This window comes from Pholcus phalangioides, unplaced genomic scaffold (genome assembly GCF_987345545.1).
Source record: "Pholcus phalangioides strain wild (caught in Gottingen) unplaced genomic scaffold, Ppha-v1.0 ptg000011l_1, whole genome shotgun sequence".
NCBI classification, from domain to species: Eukaryota; Metazoa; Arthropoda; class Arachnida; order Araneae; family Pholcidae; genus Pholcus; species Pholcus phalangioides.
The window spans coordinates 44,000,465-44,027,865 of record NW_028301604.1 but is presented as its reverse complement, the minus strand read 5'-3'; the positions used below and the strand labels follow the sequence as shown (position 1 = coordinate 44,027,865).

At 37.1% G+C, this 27,401-nt stretch overlaps 1 protein-coding gene across 3 annotated transcripts in view; it reads left to right on the top strand.

Moving 5' to 3' along the window:
* The window catches only part of LOC149080456 (uncharacterized), a 1,573,269-nt gene that overhangs the window by 921,363 nt on the left and 624,505 nt on the right, over positions 1–27,401 (top strand). For all 3 annotated transcript variants that reach the window (XM_089239569.1, XM_089239571.1, XM_089239572.1), the window contains 2 exons: positions 1,155–1,262; positions 17,446–17,499. In XM_089239569.1, the coding sequence (XP_089095695.1) occupies positions 1,155–1,262; positions 17,446–17,499 (162 nt within the window). The remainder of the gene's footprint in view (positions 1–1,154; positions 1,263–17,445; positions 17,500–27,401) is intronic.

Sequence of the window (27,401 nt, the reverse complement as noted above, 5' to 3'; positions counted from 1 at the left end):
CCACCATTAACTTTGAGATACAAATAGGATCGTTTCACTCTCGCAAAACGTACCATGCCTTGCACTCATCAGTAGTATGCTGCATGGTCTCCGATAAAAAAAAAATATTGACAGGTCCAGGTGGTTTCCATTCATATTGGCACTATTTGAGCTCTGCAACGCTGCAATCAATGAGCCGTTAAATGGGTGGTGGTTCAGTGATGGTTTGCGGAGCATTTTCTCCCCAAGGAAAGACTGGTGTAGTTTTTCTGCCCTCAAGGATGAACTCAAAAAGCTGTGTAGAACTTTTTCAGGAAAATCTTGGTGTATATAAAGTTCTTTTTGTGGCGAAGATTGCATATATATATATTTCAACAAAATAATGCGCCAATTAATGCGTCATGTCACACAAAGCAGTAGTTAAAGCGAAAAAACATCAATGTGCTTTTATGCCAGACTCGTTCCCTTTCTTTCAACCCCATGGAAACTTGTGGGTTGCTAATCTAAAATCGGCTATATCACAGGCTTGGAATGATGTCTGTTGTGACACTTTCTTGGTTGAATGCATACCAAATCGCATTTTTTCTTTGAACAGCAACGAAGGTGGTCGTAAAAAATATTGGTTATGATTTTGGTAAATTTATATAACTTTTATTGTTTGAATTTTATTTTGTTTTCCTCAAAAATCAGTAGGTGTCTTATAATTTTGTCTTTAATATATTTTTTTGTATCCCATGAAATAATGTGAAAATTTTCTTTTAAATTTCCAATATTTGATTTGAAGTGATTTCGCTCCGTCATAAAACCGCTTGGAATTTTTTATATTTTTTACTTCATTCCTTCTTGAGATTTCACTAAAATTTAAGTGTCTTATAATTATGTCTCGCACTGTAGTCAGTGATGTAGACAGGGCCGTCTATTACATTCATAGGCCCCGGGCCAACTAATTTTTGTGAGGCCCTACCTGGCAAATTTTTTTTAATTTCAACGAGATTTCATTTTCGTGCAGTCCCTCTCTTCCCTTGAGCCCCCCGGGCCGTGCCCGTATGAGCCCAGGGGTTAAGACGGCACTGGATGTAGACCTTCAAATCTCGCTATCTAAGAGTTGTGGTGTTCAAATTTGAACTGTGTTTGTTTGTTATATATACTGTTTTGTTTTATTCTTGCTTGCAAAGGGTGAACCTGGACCAAATGGAATTGATGGGCCACCGGGTTCTTCAGGAATATCTGGTTCTGCAGGACCACCTGGTTCACCTGGTTTATATGGATTTCCTGGGTTAATGGTAAGAAATTTTTTGAGGTACTTTATCTTTTCGTCTTTAAACACATCTCAGTTGCAAATGCAGCCAATTCTCCTATTGGCAAATTCCTATAACTCGAATATCTGTTCACGTCGAATTTCTCTCCTCTCACTGCTCCTTAATTTTTAATATTATATTTTTATGGAAATTTTTTCCTGAAGGTAAAGATTTTACGTATGATATGAAATTGAAAAAAAAATTGCATTCACCCTCCCATTTAGGAATTAAAGGTGCGGCGTGAATAAATAAATGGCATTCTTGCGCGCACTCCCTCCCTCTTTTCTACTCCAGTTTTTCGATCAACACTTTTTATAACTGTTCACACGAATACACCGTCACTGTCTCAAGTTCATTGCTACTACGTTTTTTTCTTTGAAAACGAGCACAACTCAGCCCTATCGTTATCTATGGACTACCTAGTGAGTTGTGCCGGAATTGTAAGTATCTAACAGTCTGAGTGCGTATCTAGTGTTGCGTCTGATTTTCTCTTTCAGTGCTCCCATCTAATTTCAGAATTAAAGTGAGTGAAATAATTGAATTACATTTATACCGTTTGTAGGTCAGTTGCGAGACTTTTTTTTCCCTCGAAGTTGGAACCACAGGAAACAAACTTCAGCCGACCACCACACTGTTGACGGGGGCGATATTGCTCACTTTGGGAAACATTGGTCTAGAAGGATGTGGTTGAAAAATAGGAGTTGGAGTTGCACAATCCCCCTTCCTCGAATGGATAGTCTAAACTCCACCGAAATGAACTCAAAATAAAAAAAAATTGATTTAATTTCGTTGGAGTGTCTTCATCTCTATCTGCTCAAAAAGCATTTTCCTAAAAATTCGAATTGCAGCGTCACTGATTTTATTGATGACCATGAAATTGGAAGGGTCCAACGCACAGATTCGCGTCCTCTGGAAAACTTCATCGTACCCTATCTTTCACTATAATAAGTTTGATGGTAAAATACACCGAAGTGCCAAAATAACTTGTACAGAGAAGCAGGGCCGGACTTAGGGGTGTGCAAAAGGTGCGGTCACACTGGGCCGCAAAATTTCAGGGGTCGCAATTTTTCCAAACGAAACCCTTTCCTTTCTCAGCAGATGTTTAAAAAATGTTTATCAAAATTTAATTTTTCCCCCATTAAACTATTATTGATTGTGAAAAGAGACTTTCAGTTTAAAGCCTTTATAATATCATTTTTAGTGTTATTAGGTATGGCATTAGCTTATTTTAAAGAGGAAAAGAGTTTATGCAGGTGGGGTGGCATTCTTTACCCCTGAAAGAAGTCTGTTCTTTCTCTCTGCCATTAAAGAATAACAGAGCTATATTAACCAAGGAAAAAAAAAACATGCTTAGGGCATCAAACGAAAAGGACCACAAAAGTAATCTATGGTCCGTTTCAGGTTAACTTTGCAGTGAAGAGGAAGCTACGAGGGAACCGCATCACTCGTTGCTATGACAACGAAAGCCTCTTAACCTATGTATCGATGCGCGGCCTCGGTAAGGTATGGCTGATTCTCGCAGAAAAAATATTTTTTTACGTATAACGTAATGCTTGTAGAAAAAATTGCAGTCAGTTAGTAACAATTAGCTAATGAAAAAAAAAACCATCGTCGATACTTTCAGAAATTAAAGTACGGTTTTTTAAATCATTTTTTTTTTATTGAAAAGTATCTTAGTAACTCCTATTAACCCGGTTTTCACGTTTGAATTTGGGAATAGCGGCAAATAATTATAATAAAAATGATAAGGAAAAATTTAGAATTCTTTTACTCACTTTTCTTGCCGAAATTTCCGTCGCTCACCCACCCGAACGTATATACGTCGATGCCACTTATTATCACTACAGTTTTAGTCATTTTTTACGGATTCCCATTCTATGGCATCCTCACTTGAAGTTGTAGAACTATCGGATTCTCTATTACTTATTAATTGTTGTTGCTCCAACATGTGTTCCACCAGGCCATCTGCAATCCAAAATTCCTCTTCTTTTCAATAACGTGCTTTATGCATTATTGCCAAAGAGAACGGAGAACGTTTTAGCGTGTCTATCTCTGGTGAAAAGAAAAATACAACTGTCACAGAAGGAAAACATACACTGCAAGCCTAAACCATTGTGGGTCTCTCTCTCTCTTGCTTATTTATATTTATCTGAAGAGGTACTGAAGGGGCATCTGGAGGAACAGCCTCTGCTGTGGGGGAGAAGATGGCGTTGGTGTGGGTGCAAAAGAGACATTACTTATGTCAACACCCTCCGCTATCGACTATTGGAGTTCAGAAACCACCCCTATCCTACGAACACGGCAAGAAATAGATAATTTAAAAAAGGGGGGGCGCCTGGAACCGTAACCTACACCCATAAACAGAGCCTCTCACAACGGTATCGGCGCTGTCGTGAAAGAGGGACACTTCGTGTAATCTATGAGTGAATATCCGAATTTGTTGGAGGCTACTTTCGGGAGAAAAAAAAACTGATTGAAAATTCGTCTGGGTGTGTAGGCCTATAACTACATGCAAAACTGAATGAAAAATTGTATCTATTGGAAAATTCAACAAAATGACGATATAATATATATATATAATTGTGAAACCAAAAAAAAAGCACGACAGTGATATTGGCGGGGAAAATTTCTTGGAAATCGCGCCAAAATGTTTTTGAGCTCGCCATGGATTTTTGATAATGGTAACCAATATTTTTTCTAATTTAAAAATTTTAAACGAATATACATTGGTTCAAAACGGTATTTTTTCAGTATCTTTTCGAAATCATAAAAAAATTTGAAATATTCTATATAAATGATCATCAGAAACCTACGATGTATGGGAACTATATTTTGCAGCGAAGGAATACACTCTCTACCTTTCTCTTCACTGCAAAGTTAACCTGAAACAAACTATAGTAAGTTTTTCTCTTTGAAAGCCTCCCCTCTCGTTGGAGTTACCATCTGGTCTGTAGCATGGACATCTCTAAATGATGACTGCCCCGGAGAGAGGCAACTTTGACTGTCCTCCGAAGTGTTAATTGCATGCCTTCCTCGGAACCTCTGAACTTTCATGTCACGATGTTTCCCAAAGAAGGGTTGAGAACTTTTTAGAAATTTCCAGCCATAAACACCACCGCCTGAATTTTTCTCTCATATATTCCGGAAGATGATATACAATATATAAATTTTAACAATTTTTACGACTGAACTTCCTAAAAAAAGGTAAGATTTCTCTATTTTTTTTCTCAATCTAATTATTCACCTAGTACAGTACCAATATTAGAGGTCTTTTGTTTTATGAATAGTACCAATATTAGAGACATTAGTGAGAATACAGTATGTTGTTGAATGATCAATAGGAACTCGATTGAAAGCGGTCTGCGTAATGTTTGGGAATTCGGACAGTAGCTGATAGTACTGGGAAGTACCAAAAATGGTCTTCGAATCAGGAGGCTGACCAGGCAAAACATTACCTTGTGCGTTGAGAGATGTTAATTGATCAATGAGTCGACGGTTCTTGATATCAACCAATAACTCAAATCGCTGCATAAAATCAGCTCCCAAGATAGGGCTAGAGACATTGGCAATGACAAATGACCAAGGAAAGTCTCAGCGTAAACGTAAGTTGAGCACTAAATGTTTATTGCCATGTGTTTTAATAGCAGTTCCATTGGCGGCGTATAAAATGAAGTTTTCGTCCACAACTGGTTTCCAATCACGTATATGATTCACGGGAAAAACGGAACATGCGGTGCCTGAATCGATCAACCAGTGTTCGGATCTAGAATGAATAAGCGGCAGTTGAGTCGGCTAACATCAGATGCCGCTAGTTCTGATGAGCTTGCACGTTTCCCGAAAAATTACAGGGGCTGACGCATTTGCGAGCTTTCTCGGCGAAACGTCTATGATACCAACAAAGAGGTTCAGCGGAAATACGATTTTTAGAACGATTTCTAGTTCTCGAATTCGAACGAGTTCGGCTCCGAAAATGTCTTGTCGGAAAACGCCCCCGTGACAAAAGCTCAATTTGCTCGCTGAGAGCTTCTAATTTTTTTTCATAAGTTTGAATGTTCGTGTCAGTAGAGGTAGCCGCGATAACCGATGAAATGTCGGTAACTTCGGCGATTTTGTCTGCGGCCAATGCCAACTCTGTCAGTTGATCTTTGCTGACTGATAATATTCGCTGCATTATTCCCGGGAGTCGTCGTAAAAACAATGATCTCAATACATTGTCGGAGACATGATCTTATGCTAAATCTTTCATCTGTCGCAAGAGCTGAGAAGGTTTTTTATCACCTAATTGTAAGTCTTGGAGAAGCGAACATAATCACACATTTTCGGATTCTGCGCACTTGGTGATTATACGGTTTTTAATTGCGTCGTAGGCACCTTCGGTGACAACGTTGTGAAATTTAGTTTTATTATTAGTTATACCGGAAACTTGAAATTGAGATTCAACTTGAATGAACTATAGTTCGGCATTATTTTTCCAAAACGGGGTGCACGAAATGCGACTCGAACGAGTTGAGATTGAGGAGTAGTCGCCGTAGTTGAAGTTTCGGTTGGCATGACGAAAAATAAATTTAGCGGTGGCCAATAATAAGAAAAAAATCAACTCACCCCTTAAACAGCGAATTTGAGCGTTGAAATCTCCCAGCGAAGTGTCGGTCACCCGGTAAATGTATAAGCGTGAAGAATCCGCATCAGTGATAATCCGTCAGCACCATAGTCAGGAATGAATATTGTCGTCCATGTGATGTCGAGGAATCGTGAAGGCAGCGATGGTACAGGATTTTGGGTCACCAATATCGATATATTGCCGATGATGTGGAAAAAAGAGATGAGCGACTCGCGAATGTATTAAACATTTTAATCCATAACTAAATACGACATCACAAGTGTTAAGGGAAAAACATAAACGGAGAAAATTGAGAACTAACTATACATGTCTAAAATCCAGAACGAACTAACTGGAAACGCCTCAGCCTCGTGGCTGTAACAAAGAAAAATTACTCGCTCAATTATACAGGCTATATTGGATCATCGGGCCAAAACATGCTTTTTACAAAAATAATTATAATAATAATCCCCACAGATCAATTGAAATACATGGATTCGCTGACATAGCGCAGCAGTTTACGTGCGGTGTCTTTCTGGAAATGTGTACAGTGTTAAACTTTTGTGTAGTAAGTCAAGAGTGGCTCCACTCAAGGTGAATTCTATACCTCGTTTAAAATTGTGTGCAGCAGTGTTGGTCCAAGTTGATCAGTAAAGTCATAGAATCTATAAGGTTAGACTTTAAGAAAATTATTTTGTGGTCAGATTCAAAAATTGTTCTAGCATGGATCAACACCTGACCTCATTTGTTGAAAACTTTTATAGCCAGTTTGTAGAGTGGCAGTTATTCAGGAAATAACTAGTGGGTATAAGTGGTGCATGTTAGATCCGAAGCCAATCCAGCAAATCTGGTGTCACACGGCTTGTTTCCTGACAAATTAATTCACAACTAACTGTGGTGGAGTGGTCCTGATTATTTGAGATCAGAACTTAGTTTTGATTTTGATCCACCTACGTTCGCAGCTGAGGATGAGACATTTGCTAATGAAATCAAGAAATCCGTTGATGATGTTATAACACCCATAATAACGAAGGCCAGCAGATACATAACCACCATTAAAATAGTTGTTTATGTTCTTAGATTTTGTTCTAATGTGAGATCTAAGACATAAAAAATCAGGTCCACTCATTGCCCAAGAACTTGACGTGGACCAAGAATAAAAATAATTCAGATAGTTCAAAGGGAATTCGGTGAGGAATTGAGGAGCTTGAAGCAAGGGGGTCAAGTCTCCACAAAAAAGCAAATTAAAAAATCTTAATCCTTCATTGATCAGGAAGTCTTGCTTCGCGTTGGTGGTCGCATAAATGAAGCAGACATTTCGTACAATCAAAAACACCAGGTAATTCTACCAGCCAAACACCGACTAACCAGACTGATTTTCAAATACTATAACCGTAAACACCTGTATGTAGGGTCTCAAACCTTACTGCATCTCGTTCGTTAAACTTTTTGGGTTGTTGGTGCAAGAAACCTTGCAAGAAAAATAGTTCATGAGTGTGTAACATGCTTCCGTGCACAATCGGGCACTCTTGAGCAAATAATGGGCAACTTGCCCAAAGGAAGAGTAAACAGAAATTTTCCATTCAACGTTTGTGAAGTAGATTTTTACGGCCCATTCTACGTAAAATTCAAGGGTCAGAGAAAGGGTCAATTGCATAAAATCGATGTTGCTTTATTTGTGTGTTTCCTGACTAAAGCAATCCAAATTCATATCAGATTTGACAGCGCGGACGCATTTATTGCATGTCCGAAGAGGTTTTTTGCTAGACGTGGCAAATGCTCATCAATATTCAGCGACAATGCCACTTATTTCTGTGCTAACACAGAGTTGAAACGTCTTCATCAGATGGTTGAGGAACCTGATGAATCTGTGGCAAATTTTTTCGCCTTCGAGGAAATCATATGGAATTTCCTACCTCCAAGAGCTCCAAATTTTGGAGGCTTGTGGGAAATTGGTGTCAAGTCCTTCAAGCACCATTTTAAAAGAACTGTAGGGTCTTCCAAACTCACGTTGGAAGAGTTTCAGACTATTATGATCCAAATTGAAGACATTTTGAACTCCAGACCACTTACACTTCTGTCGCCAGACATCAATGACTTTGAGGTTCTAACACCACCTCACTTTCTGATTGGACGATCGCTTAACACCGTTGTTGAGATTGACTTGTGACATCTTGGTGGTAACCGACTACCTCGATGGCAGCTCACAACACGATTTGTTCAGGCCATGTGAAAGCATTGGTAGATGGAATACCTAAGTTCGCTCCAGGAACGAAATAAGTGGCACTTCTCAAAATTTATTGTGCAACGAGGTGCCATGGTGATTGACAAGGAGGATAACGTGCCGCCGTATGACTGATTACTTGGATGTAAAGTAGTGTACGCAGCACTTTAGAACCGGAAGTGACGTTGCCCGCCGCTAGATGGCGCCACCGGAATTTTTTCTATTTTCGCGCGTTTTTGACCGACTTTCTTTTTTAGCCGGATTTTGCACCTTTCGAGCCAGACTTCCTGTCGCCTGAGAAAATGTCCGATATATTTTCCGGATTTCACAGCTCTCGAACCAGACTACTTGTCGCCTGGGAAATGTCCGATATATTTTCAAAATCGCGGTTGGTCCTATTTATTTGGAAAAAAAACAATTTCAGTGACTTATCGGGATTCGAACCCATGACAACCGATAAAGTATTTCGTTCTCTAGGCTAGCATGCTAATCACTGAACCACATAGACATGCTAGATAAGTGCCTTATGAAATAAGTACACTGCTGGCCACCGTAAATGCAACACCCTGAAGGAAGCATGCAAATAATATGAAATTTACAACATGCATTAGCGGAGGTGAGATATGCAAATGATTATAATTTCAGCGCAGACGCACATCACGCGCGCCTGTGGCGCCACTTCAAAGCGCTATTTAAGGCTTGGAGATTTCGACGACTTCAAGTACGGAAATTGTGTTTTTCTTGTGGTTTTTTCAAAAAAACGATCAATTATGCCTCGTAGAAAACAGCGATCATCGTTTCATCAAGTATCCGAGTTCGACAGAGGAATGATAGTGGCCTACCGAGATTGTGGATTATCTTTCAGGGAAATCGGTAGTCGTGTTGGACGAAACCAAACAACTGTAATGCGGATATGTGATCGTTGGATGCAGGAGGGTACGACGGACCGACGTGTTCGATCGCATCCACCTCAGTGCACCACTTCACGTGATGACAGGCGTATTGTGCGTATGGCAGTGACGGATCGCTCAGCCACATCACGAACCATAGCACAGCACATTCAGTCTGTACCGCATCGTCCAGTGTCTGCGCGTACCATTCGACGCCGTTTACAGCAGAGTGGTCTGTCCGCAAGACGTCCATTGCTTCGTCTACCCTTGACGCAGAACCACAGACGTTTCCGTCGCCAATGGTGCGATGAAAGAAGGATGTGGACGGCACAATGGAATGAAATTGTCTTTACTGACGAGTCACGCTTCTGTCTGCAACACCACGATGGTCAGATTCGAGTCTGGAGACACGGTGGAGAGAGGATGCTGAACAGCTGCGTTATGCACCGCCACACTGGTCCTGCACCGGGTATTATGGTATGGGGCGGTATTGGATATCACTCTCGCACTCCTCTAGTACGCATTGCCGGTACTTTAAAAAGACAGCGCTACATCTCCGAGGTGTTGGAGCCAGTTGTCCTTCCTTACCTTTAGGGCTTGCCCACAGCCATATTTCAACAGGATAATGCGCGACCACACGTGGCACCCATTGTCCAAAGGTTCTTCGTCAATCGCCAGATTGAATTGCTTCCCTGGCCAGCTCGCTCTCCGGATCTTTCGCCGATAGAAAACATGTGGTCCATGGTTGCTCAACCATTGACCCTGATTACATCCCCAGCTGCCACACCAGATCAACTTTGGCAACGCGTGGAAGCTGCTTGGTCTGCTGTACCCCAAGAACACATCCAAAGTCTCTTTGAATCAATGCCGAGGCGTGTGGCAGCGGTGATCTCCAACAATGGCGGCTACTCTGGCTACTGATTTTGGCAGGAACCACACTTCACAGAAGTCTATAAATTTAATCATTTGATGCTTGGTCAACATGTTATCTACAAAATAAATATTGTTGCGATATCTCTTGTCTTTCTTTGTGTTGCAATTTGGGTGGCCAGCAGTGTATATAAAAAATAAAAATAATAAAACAAGAAAAAAACGTCGCTCCTAATTTTGATGTGCCTATGATCGACGATCGTCCACGGAGTTATTGGTGAAAAGGGCGAACCATATCTACTGCTTTTCAATTATTTTCCACAAATCTTTTTTTAAATAAATTTTAAAAAATTTTCTCCAGATGGTCGATTACGTGACCCACGTTGATGACGATACTAGATGGCAGCACTACCGATATTTAACTTCCGTGAGAATTATTCACTATGTCGTTATATAAAAAATTTTATTAAATGTCGTCCCGATTTTCTCTTTGGACATGAAGTTGTATTAGAAATGAATTTAAAAGAGAAAAAATTAAGTCGCCAAATTACGGCGAAAATGTCAATTTTGGCACCAAACTAACCAAGATTTTTCTCTAGCTGTTTTCAATCCTCAAGTTTGAAAAGATATAGTTCGTTTGTGGTTGATGATGATGCTAATTAACCACTAGTGTTCAAATTATGTTGCTTCGAGAAGAGCCTTTTTATAAAAAAAAATATCCAGGTTAATCAAACATGATCCAAAAAAACGCTCACTTTCCAAGCGTTATTATTTTTACTCATCGTCTTGGGATCTTTAAGAGATTAGATACCAAAAATATGCACAAAAAACACACACACAAGTTTTCATTGTCAACATTTTTATATTTCCTTCCATAACGAAGCGAGATTTGTAACATCACCCTTAAAAAGCTTATTCTTTAGACATAACTTCTTATACCACATAAATAAGAAAGATATTGTGTCTTCCCGGACTTTATTATTTTATTTCTATTTTAGTTTTTTCATTATGTCACTTTATTCATGGCTTTTATTTTATTTTATTTTATTGTTCACTTCAAACACTTAAAAATTTATTTATTTCACTTTATCCAAATTATTTTATGTTTTACTTTATTAATTATTCAAACTTTTATTCAGAAATTTTAATATTTTCTTTATTTTATTAACTTTTCAATTTCGTTTATTTTTTAATCATTCAAAATTTTATTTTTTTAATGTTTCATCGTTATTATATTATCTATTTGATTTTATTATCTTTGTGTCAACATTTTATTTTCACTTCTTTATTTTTTATCGTTATTATTTCATCTATATCGTTTTTTCACTATCTTTGTTATTTTCATTGATATTATTTTTTAAATTTAAACCTACTTTTAGTTTTTCATTATATCAGTTTATTTTATTTTTTTTGCTTTTATTTTAACAATTTTATTTTTTATTCACTTCAAACACTTAAAAATTTATTTTGCTTTATCCAACTTATTCTCTATTTAATTATTCAAACTTATATTCGAAAATTTATTTTTTTCTTTATTTTATCTATTTGATTTTATTATCTTCGTGTCATAATTTTATTTTCAGTGTTAGCTTATTTTTTCATTTTTAGTTTATTTTTATATTCCATTCACAACCACTTAAAAATTATTTATTTCACTGGTTTTAGTTCACTTTATTTCCATTGATATTATTTTTTAAGTTCAAGCCTTTCCAACTTATTCTATATTTTACTTTTATTAATTATTCAAACTTTTATTCAAAAATTTTAATTTTTCTTTATTTTATCTATTTGGTTTTTATTACCTTAGTGTCATCATATTATATTAGCTATTTGATTTTTATTATCTTTGTGTCAACATTTTATTTTCTTTATGTTTTTATCGTTACTATTCATCTATATATCGTTTTTTCACTTTATTATTTTATTTGTAATCATTTGATTTTTATTTACTTAAAATTGTTTATTTTGCCGTTTGAAGATTTTAAATTTTTAAATGATATATATATATATTATATATACATATATATATTAATTAAAATGTTATGTGAATAATCTTCACGCGTAGTTCAAAAAACGAGACAGACTACAAATTTATTCAGTTCGATTATTTATTCATATCAAGATATCGATTGCATGCTCGATAAGTTTACACATTTGTCTAGAATTTCAATTAATTCCTTTTATCGTCGGTGTCTTATTGACAAAATCACGAATGTCATAAATTTTATTACATTTCGTGAAAAAAAACACCATCACCAAGAGGTTGGGAACGAGAACAGTTTCCTCTAAATTTGAAGCTGGGGTCGTCGTACACATTCAATGCAAGGCTAGATAAAGTGATAATTATAATCACGGACACAACGATGATCCCGATCAAGGCTTTCCCGGTCTCTTCACGGCTAAAAAATTTTCTCTGGGCCGTCAGAGCGCTATCCTTTGACACGTCTTGCATAACTCTGTACCTATCACGATCTCCACTGGAAGTGAGAAATGCCAGCGGGATTTCAGCAATTAATATGCTTCAGTATGAAAAATCGACGTGGTCTTTCTAGTGTTAAATTGTATTTACGTTAAATTGGGTGTGAAAACCGTGTCTCTGACATGTCTCAATGAATAAAATTTTCATAACTTGAGAAAATATTCATTTCATGCCGTTTTATGAAATATCAATGTTTCTTACATTTCTGCTGAAAAGATTTCTAATGTTTATCAATCCGGGAAGTTACTCCGACTTACGTACTATAAAATATTATATCTGTATGTTTATTCGAGTTTTTTTTTCATGAATTTTACGTTCCTTAGCAGACATTGTTACCACGAGAGGCATGTTTTTTCGAATAGTGATGAGAATAAGAAAAGGCTAAAAATAAACTACTGTAACCGATATGACTGGTGTCAACTAAAGAGTGGACATGACATTTTAACTTTCATTCTTTCTCGCACCAATTTTCTCAGAAGCATGTGTGTATTCAATAAAATAATAATACTTTTATAAAAAAAAGAGATAAATAACATGAAAAAAAAGGTAAAAAACTTAAAAATAATAAAAATGATAAAACTCATAAAAATGATTCAAAAAAAATAATAATAATCCACAAGGAATTTTTAGCCAGCAAGACTTCAAAATGAAAGTCCTTTTTTACTGTTTCTAAATCGCATGTTATATCGTGACTTAGAACGTGACCTACGTGAGTGACACTTATTACTTTCAAAGGTCACGCTTAGAATGACCAACTGAGCACATTATCCCTCCCTAACTATTCAGTGTGAATCCATTGTTTCTTTCATAAAAGTTCTCATAGTGAATGCTTTCCAAAATCAGTTTTTGGTTTCCAATCGTTAATTCCGACATATTCAATTTCTCGAGATGAATGAATTCTCAGCTGTTTTCTCTCATTCACACAATTTACTATCTTTTACTAATTTTAACATATTCTATTTCAAATGAAATTAAATTTATTATTTTTATATATACAGAAAAAAATTGAATTATGAGAAACATATATACCATCTAGAGAAAAATGCAAAAATGCCTGTACCGACGATTAAAAAAATTACATTGTTATTAAGGGATAAATAAAATATTTATAAAATTAACAAAAAAATATAAAAAAAACAAGACAAAATTACTGATGTCAAATAAAAAATAAACAGAAAAAACACATACAAACACAATATATAAGAGAAAATTCTTAATTTATGATGAAAAATGCAAGAGAAACACGACAATTTTACGTTCACATAAAATTCCAAAATTTAACGAAATGAAATGATTTTTTCAGCTGTTGTCGTAAAGTACTCCGGATATCACACTATAAAACGAAATGGGTTTTTATATATATAAGTTATTCTTCTTAGATTATTTTCACAAATTCAACAAAATGGGATACATGTCGTTCTTTTAGTTTTTCATAGATTTTCACAGTGCTTTCAAAGGATTCAACCTAAACTTTGCACTAGTCAACTAGTTGATTTGTTCTCCCACCCCCCAAACAAGAGCGAGAATAGAAAAGGTAGTATGGATACAGATGATTGCAATTTCAAAGATGGATAGACGAAACAAATACAGAGATGTTTGGTTTATGGTGTATGGATGAGATGAATAATGGTTTTTCAAAACTAAATTGTTCAAATGGATAAAGTATTCACGTAATTTTCGAATGATGTTCAATATGATGAGACTTTAAACCCCTTTTATTATTTCAATGCATTAATTCCTTTTGACATATTTTCTTTGATTTCGTGATTTCTACCCTTTTCAAATTACGGATTTTTGATAAAAAAGACACAGGTGTATCATTTTCATCAACTTTTTTAACAGAAAATACTTTAATTACCGTGAGCTAATAAAATATGAATTCGATTATTTTACTCTTCGTATGCTCATTCAAACTTTTCCTTGGACTCATCATTCGCGACGTTTCAAAGAATTATTTTCCGATAAAGCTTGCATTTTCGATGAAAAGATTTTTCGTCGAGATTTCTTCCTGCTATCTTTCTATTGTTTATTAACCTATTGCCGTGAAGTTACCCCAGCTTTAATGTTATAAAATATTATCTCTGTATATTTCTTCGTGTTTTTTCATGAATTTTACGAGTCTCAGCAAAATTACATCGGTACTTGATAATTCTCATATCGAATTGTTGAACGTCAACGCGATCACGAAACCACCATACCATTAAATACTCAATATTTCTCACCCATATGAGCGTTAATGCTAAGAGTAATACTTTGATTTCGACAAAATTACATTAGAAATTACATCAAGCACAAATATTATAGAAAGGCGTTTATTCAGTAAAATAATTATACTTTAAAATAAAAGAAATCATTTTTAAATCATAAAAATGATTTAAAAAAAACATGTTTTTTTCAAATCATTTTTATCATTTTCAATGATTTCTTTTATTTTAAAGTATAATTATTTATCAAAATTAGGAGCGACGTTTTTTTCTTGTTTTATTATTTTTATTTTTTATATACTTATTTCATAAGGCACTTATCTAGCACGTCTATGTGGTTCAGTGATTAGCATGCTAGCCTAGAGAACGAAATACTTTATCGGTTATCATGGGTTCGAATCCCGATAAGTCACTGAAATAGTTTTTTTTTCCAAATAAATAGGACCAACCGCGATTTTGAAAATACATAGGACAATTCCCAGACAAGTAGTCTGGTTCGAGAGGTGTGAAATCCGGAAAATACAGTATATCGGACATTTTCCCAGGCAACAGGAAGTCTGGTTCGAAAGGTGGAAAATTCGGCTAAAAAAGGAAGTCGGTCAAAAACGCGCGAAAACAGGAAAAAATTCCGGTGGCGCCATCTAGCGGCGGAAAGGGGCAACGTCACTTCCGGTTCTAAAGCGCTGCGTACTTTACTATGGAAGAATGGAAGAAATCATTACAACTCCAAATCACAAGGTTCGCCTTGTGACTGTACAAAGTAAAAATAGACTAATCAAACGATCCATAGCAAAAATTTGTTTGCCCCCGCTTCAAGAGAAATGAAGTGGCTGAATCTTCGTGTAACTTTTTATCTAGTGTTTGCGTTTATCATATTTAATCGGATATATCTTAGTATTTTCATTTGTGCATTTTAGCTGCATAATTTCATTGCATATGATAATGATGTTTGATTTTTTTTATAGATTTTTAGAGTGCATATTAATTTGAATTGACTGTACATAAACTGAAGAGCCAAAAGAACTGGTACAGGCATGCGTATGTAAATAAAGAGATATGGAACCAATCAGAGTACGGCGCTGCGGTCGGCAACGCCTATATAACACAACAAGTGTCTGGCATAGTTGTTAGATCGGTTACTGCTGCTACAATGGCAGGTTATCGAGATTTAAGTGAGTTTGAACGTGGTGTTATAGTCGGCGCACGAGAGATGGGACATAGCATCTCCGAGGTAGCGATGAAATTTGGATTTTCACGTACGACCATTTCACGAGTGTAGCGTGAATATCGGAAATCCGGTAAAAAATTAAATCTACGACATCGCTGCGGCCGGAAAAAGATCATGCAAGAACGGGACCAACGACGACTGACGAGAATCATTAAACGTGACAGACGTGCAACTCTTCCGCAAATTGCTGCAGATTTCAATGCTGGGCCATCAACAAGTGTCAGCGTGCGAACCATTCAACGAAACATCATCGATATGGGCTTTCGGAGCCGAAGGCCCACTCGTGTACCCTTGATGACTGCACGACACAAAGCTTTACGCCTTGCCTGGGCCCGACAACACCGACATTGGACTGTTGAGGACTGGAAACACGTTGCCTGGTCTGACGAGTCTCGGTTCCAATTGCTTCGAGCTGATGTACGTGTACGGGTATGGAGACAACCTCATGAATCCATGGGCCCTACATGTCAACAGGGGACTGTTCAAGCTGGTGGAGGCTCTGTGATTGTATGGGGCGTGTGCAGTTGGGGTGATATGGGACCCCTGATACGTCTAGATACGACTCTGACAGGTGACGACAGGTACGTAAGCATCCTGTCTGATCACCTGCACCCATTCATGTCCATTGTGCATTCCGACGGACTTGGACAATTTGAGCAGGACAATGCGACACCCCACACGTCCAGAATTGCTACAAAGTGGCTCCAGGAACACTCTTCTGAATTTAGACACTTAAAAACTGGCCACCTAAATCCCCAGACATGAACATTGTTGAACATATCTGGGATGCCTTGCAACGTGCTGTTCAGAAGAGATCTCAACCCCCTCTTACTCCTACGGATTTATGGACAGCCCTGCAGGATTCATGGTGTCAATTACCTCCAGCACTACTTCAGACATTAGTCGAGTCCATGCCACGTCGTGTTGCGGCACTTCTGCGAGCTCGCGGGGCCGTACACGATATTAGGCAGGTCTACCAGTTTTTTTGGCTCTTCACTGTATGTTTGTTGCATTTTGAATTAATTGCAACCTGTGTTTGATTACCACAGTGATGTGTTTAGATGTATGTTTCAGTTTCTTTCGATGCCTAAGATAGGATATGCTTACACAAGTAAGATGCATTTATCTTGCAAATGTATTATTACTATTATAGTTATATGCGGGAACTGTGGATGAGAGAAAAACATGCATATGTTATATCATTCGTTCATTGCACAGTTATATGCTCATGATTCTTCATACTTACTTTTGTAATATGTGTTGCTTACAAGTTTTCATTTTAAGAATTTTTTAATTTCTTTTGTATTATTTATGTTGAATTGATATTGGTTGTAATTAGCATTACAACGCCGGGTGGGATGGAAACGCTTAACTTTTTATCTCTTGCTCCCAACACAAGATGGAGTTGATGTCAACTTTCGTTTTTCTTTTCTTGTGTATTTCTTATTATTATGTCTCTGGCTCTCGGGAGAAATGCGAGTGTATGTTGACAACTCTCAATGTGGGAGGTTGTCTTATGTAATTACCCTGCGTTTTATTGACGCATTATTGAATCACCGTTCTTACAGAATTAAATTTTGTTGAGTTTAAAAACACAGGTGTGTGTTTGAATTCATGGTACTGACCATAAAAAAAGAATTTATTCCACATTTTTTAATCTTTACATATCCTAGGGAATGACTGGAGCTCTAGGAGTGAAAGGAGGAATTGGCCTTCCCGGTCCAAAGGTAATACTGTATTTTCATTAATTGTTTCCCAGTTTACTAAAAAATTGTCTAAACTAGTCAAATAAACTATTCTGTAGTGTTTAAATTAACAATCTGTAACAAGATCAGAGAACGGAGTACAGATTCAAAGTTTCAAACCAAATAAACTATTGTGACCTTTCAGCCAGTTAATGAAGCTGCTACATAATTTTAGATCGAGTAAAATAAAATAAAATTTCTGTACAGCATTGGTTTTTACGTGTTTTAGTCGTCAGCAGGTCTAAGAATTATTTATCCTATTTCTGGTCTGTGGAAATTGTTCAACTATATTTACAAGTCCACGCGTGTAAGGCCCAGAATTCACTGCGTTGCGGTTGATGTGGTAGCATTGGGGAAAGGGGGCATTGGAAATCTATAGGTTTATTCTTTAACCGCATCCACTAGTCATTTTTTCTGTTCGCGGCATACGCGGCAGCTTTTCTGCTGCGAAAATCCAAATTTTTTGGCGTTGCGAAGTGACACGAAAGCTTCTGTAATCTAGTGAAAAGTATTTTTAGCTATGAAACGGCGAGACTCACGGCAGCTCCTTTGTCTATGACAAAGGAATTGCTCTTCTTTCAAGGTTGCAAAAAAAAGAGGGAGGTGCGGCTTAAATAAAGACACTGAACTTGGCGTTTTTTAAGTATTGCCAACTGAGTTACTGTATTTTCAAACTAGATCTGGTCTTTCCGTCACCGAAAAAACACCCATCTATTTTCAAAGCAAACTAAAAACTTCAAGTTAGCAAACTTTAAGTTAGTTGCATAATTAAAATATTGCTGGTAAAAAATTCTCTAGATCTTTAACCAGCTGAGGGGCCGCGACGCATATGTGAGTCAAAACTCTAGTGTACCAAAAGGGGCAGCAACTCACATATGCGTTCACCAAAAATGGCTTCGAAAGTGCCAGCAACGCACATCTGCGTCGGAGAAAACCAGTTCCTTCCCCCATATCTTTTGTATTGCACCGGACACTAATACTGCCATGTCATACGCCCCTTTCCTTTCTCCATTTTTAATCTTTCAGACTGCCCCTCACTTGAAGATCTCTGAAATAAAAGGACACGGGAAAAGAAGAGTTGTGGGGCACATGTACCTTCCTCACATTGATAACACAAATACTCATACATAGACGAACACAAATGAACAATTGAGTTTTGTTTGACATCGGTTTTCTTCGAGGATTATCAGGAAGACTACTTTGGGTAGGGGAGGTATTAGGAACTCAGCAGTGAAATAGAAGCATTCTTGGATATGAGATAATTCCCGTCAACAACAGATTTTCTTGTAAAAGGCCTTGATAGACTGTAGCATATTTCATTCTGTCAATTTATCAATGTCGTCAATTTTTATTAAACACTGTGTTTATCATAGAAATTTTATGCAACCTTTCAATAATTGTGTGTTGCAATTGAAAATTAAATACCTATACCAGAGCAATAAAATCAAGAGCGGAAACGGGGGGGGGGGGACTGGTCGCCTCTACCGTGTGGCGTACGCAGGATGAACTTTCGGGAGAGGCATGAAAGACTTCGGGGGGGGGGCAAAAAAATTTTCTTCCTGAGAAATTCTGTGCAACTACCCTTCGAAAAACATTTATATTAACAGAAATTGGTAAAAATATAAAGAGTATTTTCTTCTGATATTTCAATTTTTTTTACATAAATCTAGTGAAACTTTCATAGGCGGCCAACCCTATTCTCTGGCCAACTTGCCTTTGCGGAAAGTTTTTCTCTGAACGGGAAATAGGCTCGATAGACATAATACAAAAATAACCCCTATTTCGCGGTCACCTCTGTATGCGATCAGCGGCCAACCCGTTGTCTTAGAGCACCCTTATTTCACTGTATAATTTTCCTAATTTTTAATGGGCTTGGGGTGGGGGTCGGTGCACGGGCCCAGCCTTCCTGCCCCTTTCGCCCTCCGCTTCCCCAAAAATAAATCTATTATCATAGGCGGAGTGTGGAGGAGGAAAATCCGCCCCCCCTCTCGTTCGAAGCGCCTGCATCCGCTTATGAATGAAATACAGTGTGAATCCCCTCTCTTGCGGACACCCTACGGAACAAAACAACCACCGTAAAAGAGGAGTGACCGTAAAGAAGGAGTTTTTCGTTTGTGATAGAGAAATTACTTTTAGAAAAAAAATTCTCTCTCATCATTTGAACATTGGTGACAAAGGGCCCATATGTGGATCCTTTGATCTCAGATTTATTTTTCTTGTAATCTTGCACATAGTCATGAGCAGGTATACGGAAGTTCACGGGGGGATGGGGGGGGGGTGGTTCAACATAATTTTTAGGAATTTATTCAGGTTTATTAGCTTTGCGTTGAGATAAGTAGACCATTCTTAAAATACAGATAAATACCCCGTATTATCCGTACAAAATACATTCCAATTCATTGTACTAGCAAGTTTGAAAGAAACTTAACGTCAGTACCAGCAAGTGAAAGAGATAAAGATTTTCCTTCCCCCTCTAAATCCTCTTCCACAGTGAGAGAGTTGGAATTCTTTTTTTTTCACCACCTTTTATTGTTAGCTAAAATTGTTTCTTTCCTGATAAGAAACTATCTCAAAAACGGTTATTCAGTTGCCTATTATCAATTGACTGCTTCATCACCTTCATTTTAACTTGCGACAATATTGAAACAAAGTAAAAAAAAGTGAGCGACAGAGAAGAGCTTTTATCAAGCTCAGAAAATGAATCATCTAAATCATCCATTTCCGAGTCGTAAGAGGAAGACATAAATGATGTAATATGGACTGGTGCAAACTTAATGCAAGAAATCCTCGAGAAATATGCGAGAATATTATTAATATTGCAAATGTGCCGCTAGTTCTCAATGCCTTGCAATGCGGAACATTTTACTGAATTTTTGTAGCCTACTGTATTTTTTAGGGGATTTTTTCTCATTCTTTCATTTTTCTACTATCGGTTCAATTCACAAATTTAATAATTGCTACTTCAGGTGTCTTTCTTATATTCATTATAATTTTCAAGACTTCGTTTACCCCACATCTGTATGTGAAAGAAAATACTTCATTGAAAAGCTATCAAAACTCATTCTGTGAGAATGGTATGAACTCATGTGTATATGTTGCAGTATATATATGAAAAATCGGTGATTACCGATAATCGCCAGTTATTATGCGTAATCACCAATCGCGTCGGTATCAAGTAGATTAATTTTCCTACATTTATCACTTTTATCAGTGATTACGCATAATTCCCGAATGTAGTTGATAAATAACATAAATATGGAACAAATCATGCAGAAATATCCCCAAATTCAACCACTTATCAGTTTTTTCCCGTACTTGATGGGAGGAATTGAATTAAATGAAAATAATGTTATAATGATAAAAACATATAAATTATTACCAATTTTGTAATGCTAGCTATCGTTAGAATGTTACCTTCAGAATGTTGGAATTACCTTTTGGGTGAGACAATATACTAGGGAAAACAACGTGAGCATACCAAAAATTAGAAGAGAACAACAGCCAGATGCGTTTCGGAACTGTATGAAGTTCCTTCTTCAGTAGCAGAGACAAATAGTGGAAAGACAAAATAATCTTTATAGCTGGAGTTACTCGCCGTTCAAGACAAAGAGTCGGAATTTTTGACTCTTTGTCTTGAACATCGGTATTTGCCTATTTATCACCGGTAAATGTGATAAATTCGGAAAATTTAACAAATTTGTCAAAATGGTCTGGAATTATGCATAATAACCGAATTTTTCGCATTTACCATAAAATATATACGGGGGGGGGGCACAGGTAGCGGTACGCACGGCATTTTACTGGCGAACGTTGTCACTAGAGGCATACTCCTAATTAGAAAAAGTATCCAAATAGCGAGCATTACTCAGATACGTCATTAATCTTTCAAAGGGTTGTTAGTTACTAAAATAAAACACATTAATTTTTATACGGACACCCTGTGCCCGAAAATCAAATTAAAAAGTTGTACCCTGTCTGTCTCTCTACTGCAGCCAACAAAAACAAATTCCACGTTTCCACGTGGTAAAACAGTTTATCCACATTCCAATGCTATTTTCCCCCAATTTTTCTAATTCGAATATCTCAGTGAATATTCCACTTAGAAACGGGGAATTTTTTGACATCATAAGGAGAGTCAGGGCAACAACTTTCTAGTTGGATTTTTGGGCATAGCATGTCCGTACAGAAAGTTAAATTTTATATTTCAATAACTATAGTACCCCTTGCAACATGAATGCGTGTCCGTGCATTCACGACTGCAGTAAATTTACAAATTTAAATAAAGCCTCGTTGAAAAAAACAGAACAAATTGTATAAAAAAAATAATCGGAACAAAAATTACAGGATGTCCCGTAATAAGGGACACATGTGGTCCGAAAAATTGTACGAGACATCTCAGTGGTCCTTGGGTTCAGAAAGGTTGAGATACGCCGAACTAAAAAATTCGAGTCTTGAAAACGGAAATGACATAGCATTAAATTAAATTGGAGTTTTTTTAGTTTTTTTAGCCGTAACACAAATCCAACAGAATGATCAACTTTTTATCTGATCAACTTTATAGCTTAAATTTGCCTGTTGTGGCGTTGTATTTGTATTGTATTGTATTGTATAAGAAGCCTTATATTTTGAATCTGAAAGTGCCTATTAAATACCAATACAAACGCCTACAAAAAAGTTTGCACACACCTATACAAACAAAATGTTCGATTTTCATTAGTTGTGAAATTAGTGGAACAGCAAATATAAGGTATATTTATAATTCAGATGGATTTGTACGACCCATTTCTGAAGCCGATGCGATAAGAAGCCCTAAAATAGATTGATGATCTAAAAAAAAAAATCAAGCATAAATTATACGTTAAAAATACACACTTTTCCTCCTTTATTTTTTTAACACCTAAATTATAAATTATCTCATATGCAGAACACCTAACATACAAATTTTTCAGAATATTTCCCTCATCTATATTTCTGAATAGTTAAATGGAACAAATAAGTAACTCTCTACTCTGCCAGAGCGATTGAGCAGGTTCGACAAAAATCCAGAGGTGCACTATTGTTCAGCCTAAAGAATAGAGGCATTAAGTGGGCGTTACACAAATGCCACTTCAGTCAAATCCCTAGCACCCCCTGCTTGATGTCCTGCGGAGCAGAAGGGGGGAAAGCATTTTCTAGCTGGCCACTTTTGAAAACATTTTGTTGAAGGTGAAGTGTTTTTTTTCAAACCATTTTGTGAATCTTCTGTGATCCTCGGAGGGTTAAGATAACGATTTTAGTTTTTTATAAGAATTTCAAAATGTCTGATTCTTTCATTTTTTACTGCCTGCATATATATACTGTATATGTGTGTGTGTGTATATATATACAAAAAGAATTATTTTAAGAAAAAGAAAAAAAAATTGAATTTTATGAGAGTGAAATAGAGAGAGAACTTATGCAGTGGGAACCCCCATGCATGGTTCGAAAAGTGTAGGCGTTTCTGAAGGGTGGCTTTGCCTAATTGCATTAAAAATGCCAACCCTTGTTCCCCGACATCTGCCTTCTCAAATACATGTTGGACGAAAAAAAGAGAATAAAAAAATGTTAAAAATACAATATATTTTCGTGAACTGTATGTTTGTTTTAAATAGCTAACTAGTTCTCACCAGAGACAGAGGATCGAGTCATATAAGTTCGCACCACTATGGAGTAACAATAATAACTATTTAATTGCTTAAAAACGGCTTAGAAACAATCATTAATATGGGCGAACGGAGGCCCCGTATATTACGTGCGTCTCTCAAGAAGAGACTCCAAACTTGACTTATTGAGGAGCGCGCTGTAAGAGAGAGAAGCAAAGACCGACCCTCTCCGGGGAGGTCGATTCCCCCACTCTCTCCCAAAGTGCCTCCCTACGGCGAATCACGGATTGGATGCTCATACGCACGGACTTTGACATGCAATATTAGAAAATATATATACAGAGCTTCAGATTATAAGCTCAAAGAAGCATGAGAAAAACATATACAAATTTACAGGAATAAAATAATTACAGTGAATATTTTACAAGGATTATGAAAAATGTCAAAAATAAATTAAAAAGTCCAAAAATGTAGACAAAAATCGCCACCAGACATACCTTATGAGTGGGGAAGACCGTTTAGTTGTTTGGAGAAGGTTTTTAAAATGTCGTTTAAGAAGGTGCTTGGAATACTGTTGCCAGGTGCAGTTTTGAAAAGATTGAGGAGTGCTGTATTGAATTCCTGTTTATTATTACAAATGTGTCCTAATCTACAAATTTGCGAAATGAGTGTGTTTCTGAATATTTCGGTGTTGATGTTTGAATGCCAGTTGCTTAAACTGTTAACAGAAAAATCGGTCTTTTCTTTCGTCATAAACACCTGTTTCCTATTCATTTCTGTATATTTTTATATCCAGTAACATTATTATGTTTTCTTTTGTGGTTTCCTTCAGAGAAAGCTCTTCAGGATAGATGTTGGGGAAAATGCTGTTAAAATTTCATTTGGTGAAAATGATTAGATCATCAATATGTAACGAAAGCCAACAAAGTGTATTGCAGTTTGGATTTTTGTTCATAGAAGTGTAGAAAAAGGTTGACAAGGGCGCTCGAATAGCAGGTTCCCATTGGTATTCCTTTAATCTGCTTGTGGATGCGTATTCCATTGTAAAGAGAGTTTTCAAGAATGCAGAAGTTAACAAGGTTTTTCCAGTGTGTGAAATTAAATTTAAGAGAACCTTCTCTCTCTCTCTCTCTCTCGTATTTTTGAAAGGGATGAAAACATATGTCAATGAGCTTATTGTGTGGTATGCTGGTGAAGAGGTTTTTGAAATCATATGTGCAAATGTGAGAAATTTTATTGTTGATAAAGTTGTACGGTTCCACATAAAATGTGTCACCGCTTTTAGCCGGATCAACAACGGTCTGCGCTATCATAAAACTCGAGGTTTAAAACTCATCAAACACACGATCAGACTAAGCGAGTCAGGCGATGGAAGTATAACTTAATTCATGTCTTTAATTTAACATTTAACTAAAATATCACGGACCAGCCGGAACAAACTATTGATGAACAATAAAACAGAACAATGTGTGTGCTAACATAACAAACATCAACTATTTTAAAGAACGCTTGACGCATGCTCATCACACGGCACAAATCACCGCACAAGCTGTGATGACGGAATAATCTTCATTTGCATAACCACACCTACCCCCTTACTCAGGACCCCTTACTTAGCGAGGTGCCAATGGGGACCCGAGCGAAAAATTGGCAATCGGATCAAACGTTGACGAAATCACTTGTACTTGATGTTGGAGCTGTCGGAATCCTCAAAGGACCCCCTTCCTCAGCGAAGAGGCCCCTGGATTCAAAATCGAACGGATCTTTCTGAGCGACTGGTGTAAGGCGCTGGCAGGTTCACCGGAGACTGGATGTACGTTCAGAAGCTTTCTCACTTAAACGATACCTCGGTATTGTGTGAGAGGCACGAGGCAGCTGAGGTCGATGCTGGATCAGTTTATACGGTTCCGACGGAGAAGCAACATCTGAACTTGACGGCAATGCTGAATCCTTTGAGGAATCCAAACCATCAATCGGAAGATGAGCAGGCTTGAGACGATCTATTGAAACCCATTTCGTTGACGAATTCATCTGCAAAAGGAAACATTTTCGGCTTACGCCGCGCAATTAGATATGGACCATCATAAGGCGGTTTTAAGGGTTTCCTTACAGCATCGTGTCTAACAAAAACATGTGTACACAGATTTAGTTCTTTCGGAATAAACACCACCCTATGTCCATGTGCAGTACTTTGTACCGGGCTTAGCAGCTTCAATGCCGATCTAAATTTCTGAAGAAATTCTGGTTGAGACAAATCTTGTTCAGCAGGGCAGAAAAATTCACCCGGAAGGCGTATATTTTGACCGTACACAATTTCGGACGACGTATGTTTCCAGTCATCTCTGATAGCAGTCCCAGCCCCATTAGCACCAATGGTAAACAGTCAATCCAAGAATGTGATGGGTTACATTTAAGAGAAGCTTTCAATACACGATAAGTTCTCTCAACCATCCCGTTTGCTTTCGGGTTGTAGGCAGTAGTCCTGCATATCTCTGCTCAAAGTGACTCTGCCAATTCCTTGAAGGTGTTGGATTCCAGCTGTCGACCTTGATCACAGATAATTTTGGCAGGGGCACCGAATCTAGCAACCCAATTAAATAAAAATGCTCGCGAGATGGTGTCGGCAGTGATGTCTGCTAACGGAACAACTTCCAACCACCTAGTAAAGCGATCAATTATGGTCATGGCAAATTTTAACCCATTGAACATTGGCAAAGGGTCAATAAAATCCAAATGTATGGTATGAAACCTAGAGTTAGGCATGGCTATTTGACCTCAAGGAGCAAATGTGTGTCGCTGGACTTTCGCCTTCTGGCAAGAAAGACACGAGGGACACCACGCGGTTATATTTTTACGCATTAAAGGCCAGACATAACCAGCACAAATTTGTTTCAATGTGGAACGAGTTCCAGAATGAGCCAAACCATGTACAGAATCAAAAATATTTTTACGAAAATTTAGGGGGACATATAACCTAATTTTTGGCAATGAAACATCACAATATACTGCGGAATTAAAATGTGGAAATTTTACCTGCTTAAGTTCTAAATTATTAAAATCAGGGTTCTTCAATAATTCCTTCAACTCGGGATCATCCGGCTACTCTGCTGCTAACAAATTGTAATCAATTATCACATTATTTATAATTTCATCGACCCTTGACAAGGCATCAGCTACAAAATTTTTTGAACCAGAAATATATCTGATGTCAGTTGTGAACTGAGAAATAAATTCCAAATGACGTAAACGTCGTGGAGAACACTTTTCAAATTTTTGGGAAAAAGCATATGTCAAAGCTCGATGATCAGTAAATATATAAAATATGCGACCTTCCAACATATATATCTAAAATGAATAACAGACAGATAAATTGCTAACAGCTCTTTATCATATGCTGAATATTTATGCTGTGCGTTATTTAATTTCTTTGAAAAAAAAACCTTAAGGCAAATATCCTTTTTCAGTTTTTTTATGCAATGCACCCGCAACAGCTATATCACTGGCATCAGTAAATAACGCCAATTCATAATCGGTCTCGGGATGAGACAGCTGAGTGATATTGACAATACTGTCCTTACATTTTTGAAAAGAATCAGTCAATTCAGAAGTCCAGTTAATAATGCTATTGTCCTTTTTAGAACCTATTAACAAAGCATTCAATGGAGCATGCAATTCACCAGCTTTCGGGACAAATCTTTTATAAAAATTTACACAACCTAAAAAACGTCTTAATTCTTTAACATTTTTAGGCAAAGAATACTTTCAATAACATGAATCTTATCCGTAAGAGGTTTACAACCAGAAGAACTGACGAGGTATCCCACAAATGAGATTTCATGCACGCTCAAAACACATTTTGTTGTATTGATGGTTAAACCAAACTTTCGTAATCTTCCGAAAACTAATTTAAATAGTTATAGTGTTCGTCCTCGTCGCAACTGGCGATCAAAACGTCATCCAGATAAGGAAACACAAAATAAACATCAAAAAGCACTCCATTTATATAAACTGTTGGAAGGTTTGAGGGGGCGTTACACAAACCAAATGGGAGAAACATAAATTCAAGCAACCCAAATGGTGTAATCACCGCTGTTTTCTCGATATCCGATTGAGCAACCGGAATTTGATTGAAAGCCCTAACTAAATCAATTTACTGGAAATATTTTTTTTATGCAAGTAATGGGAAAAATCTTGAATATCAGGGAGTGGGTATTTGTCGGGTTTGGTTATAGCATTAAGTTTCCTGTCACCAGTGGGGCGCCA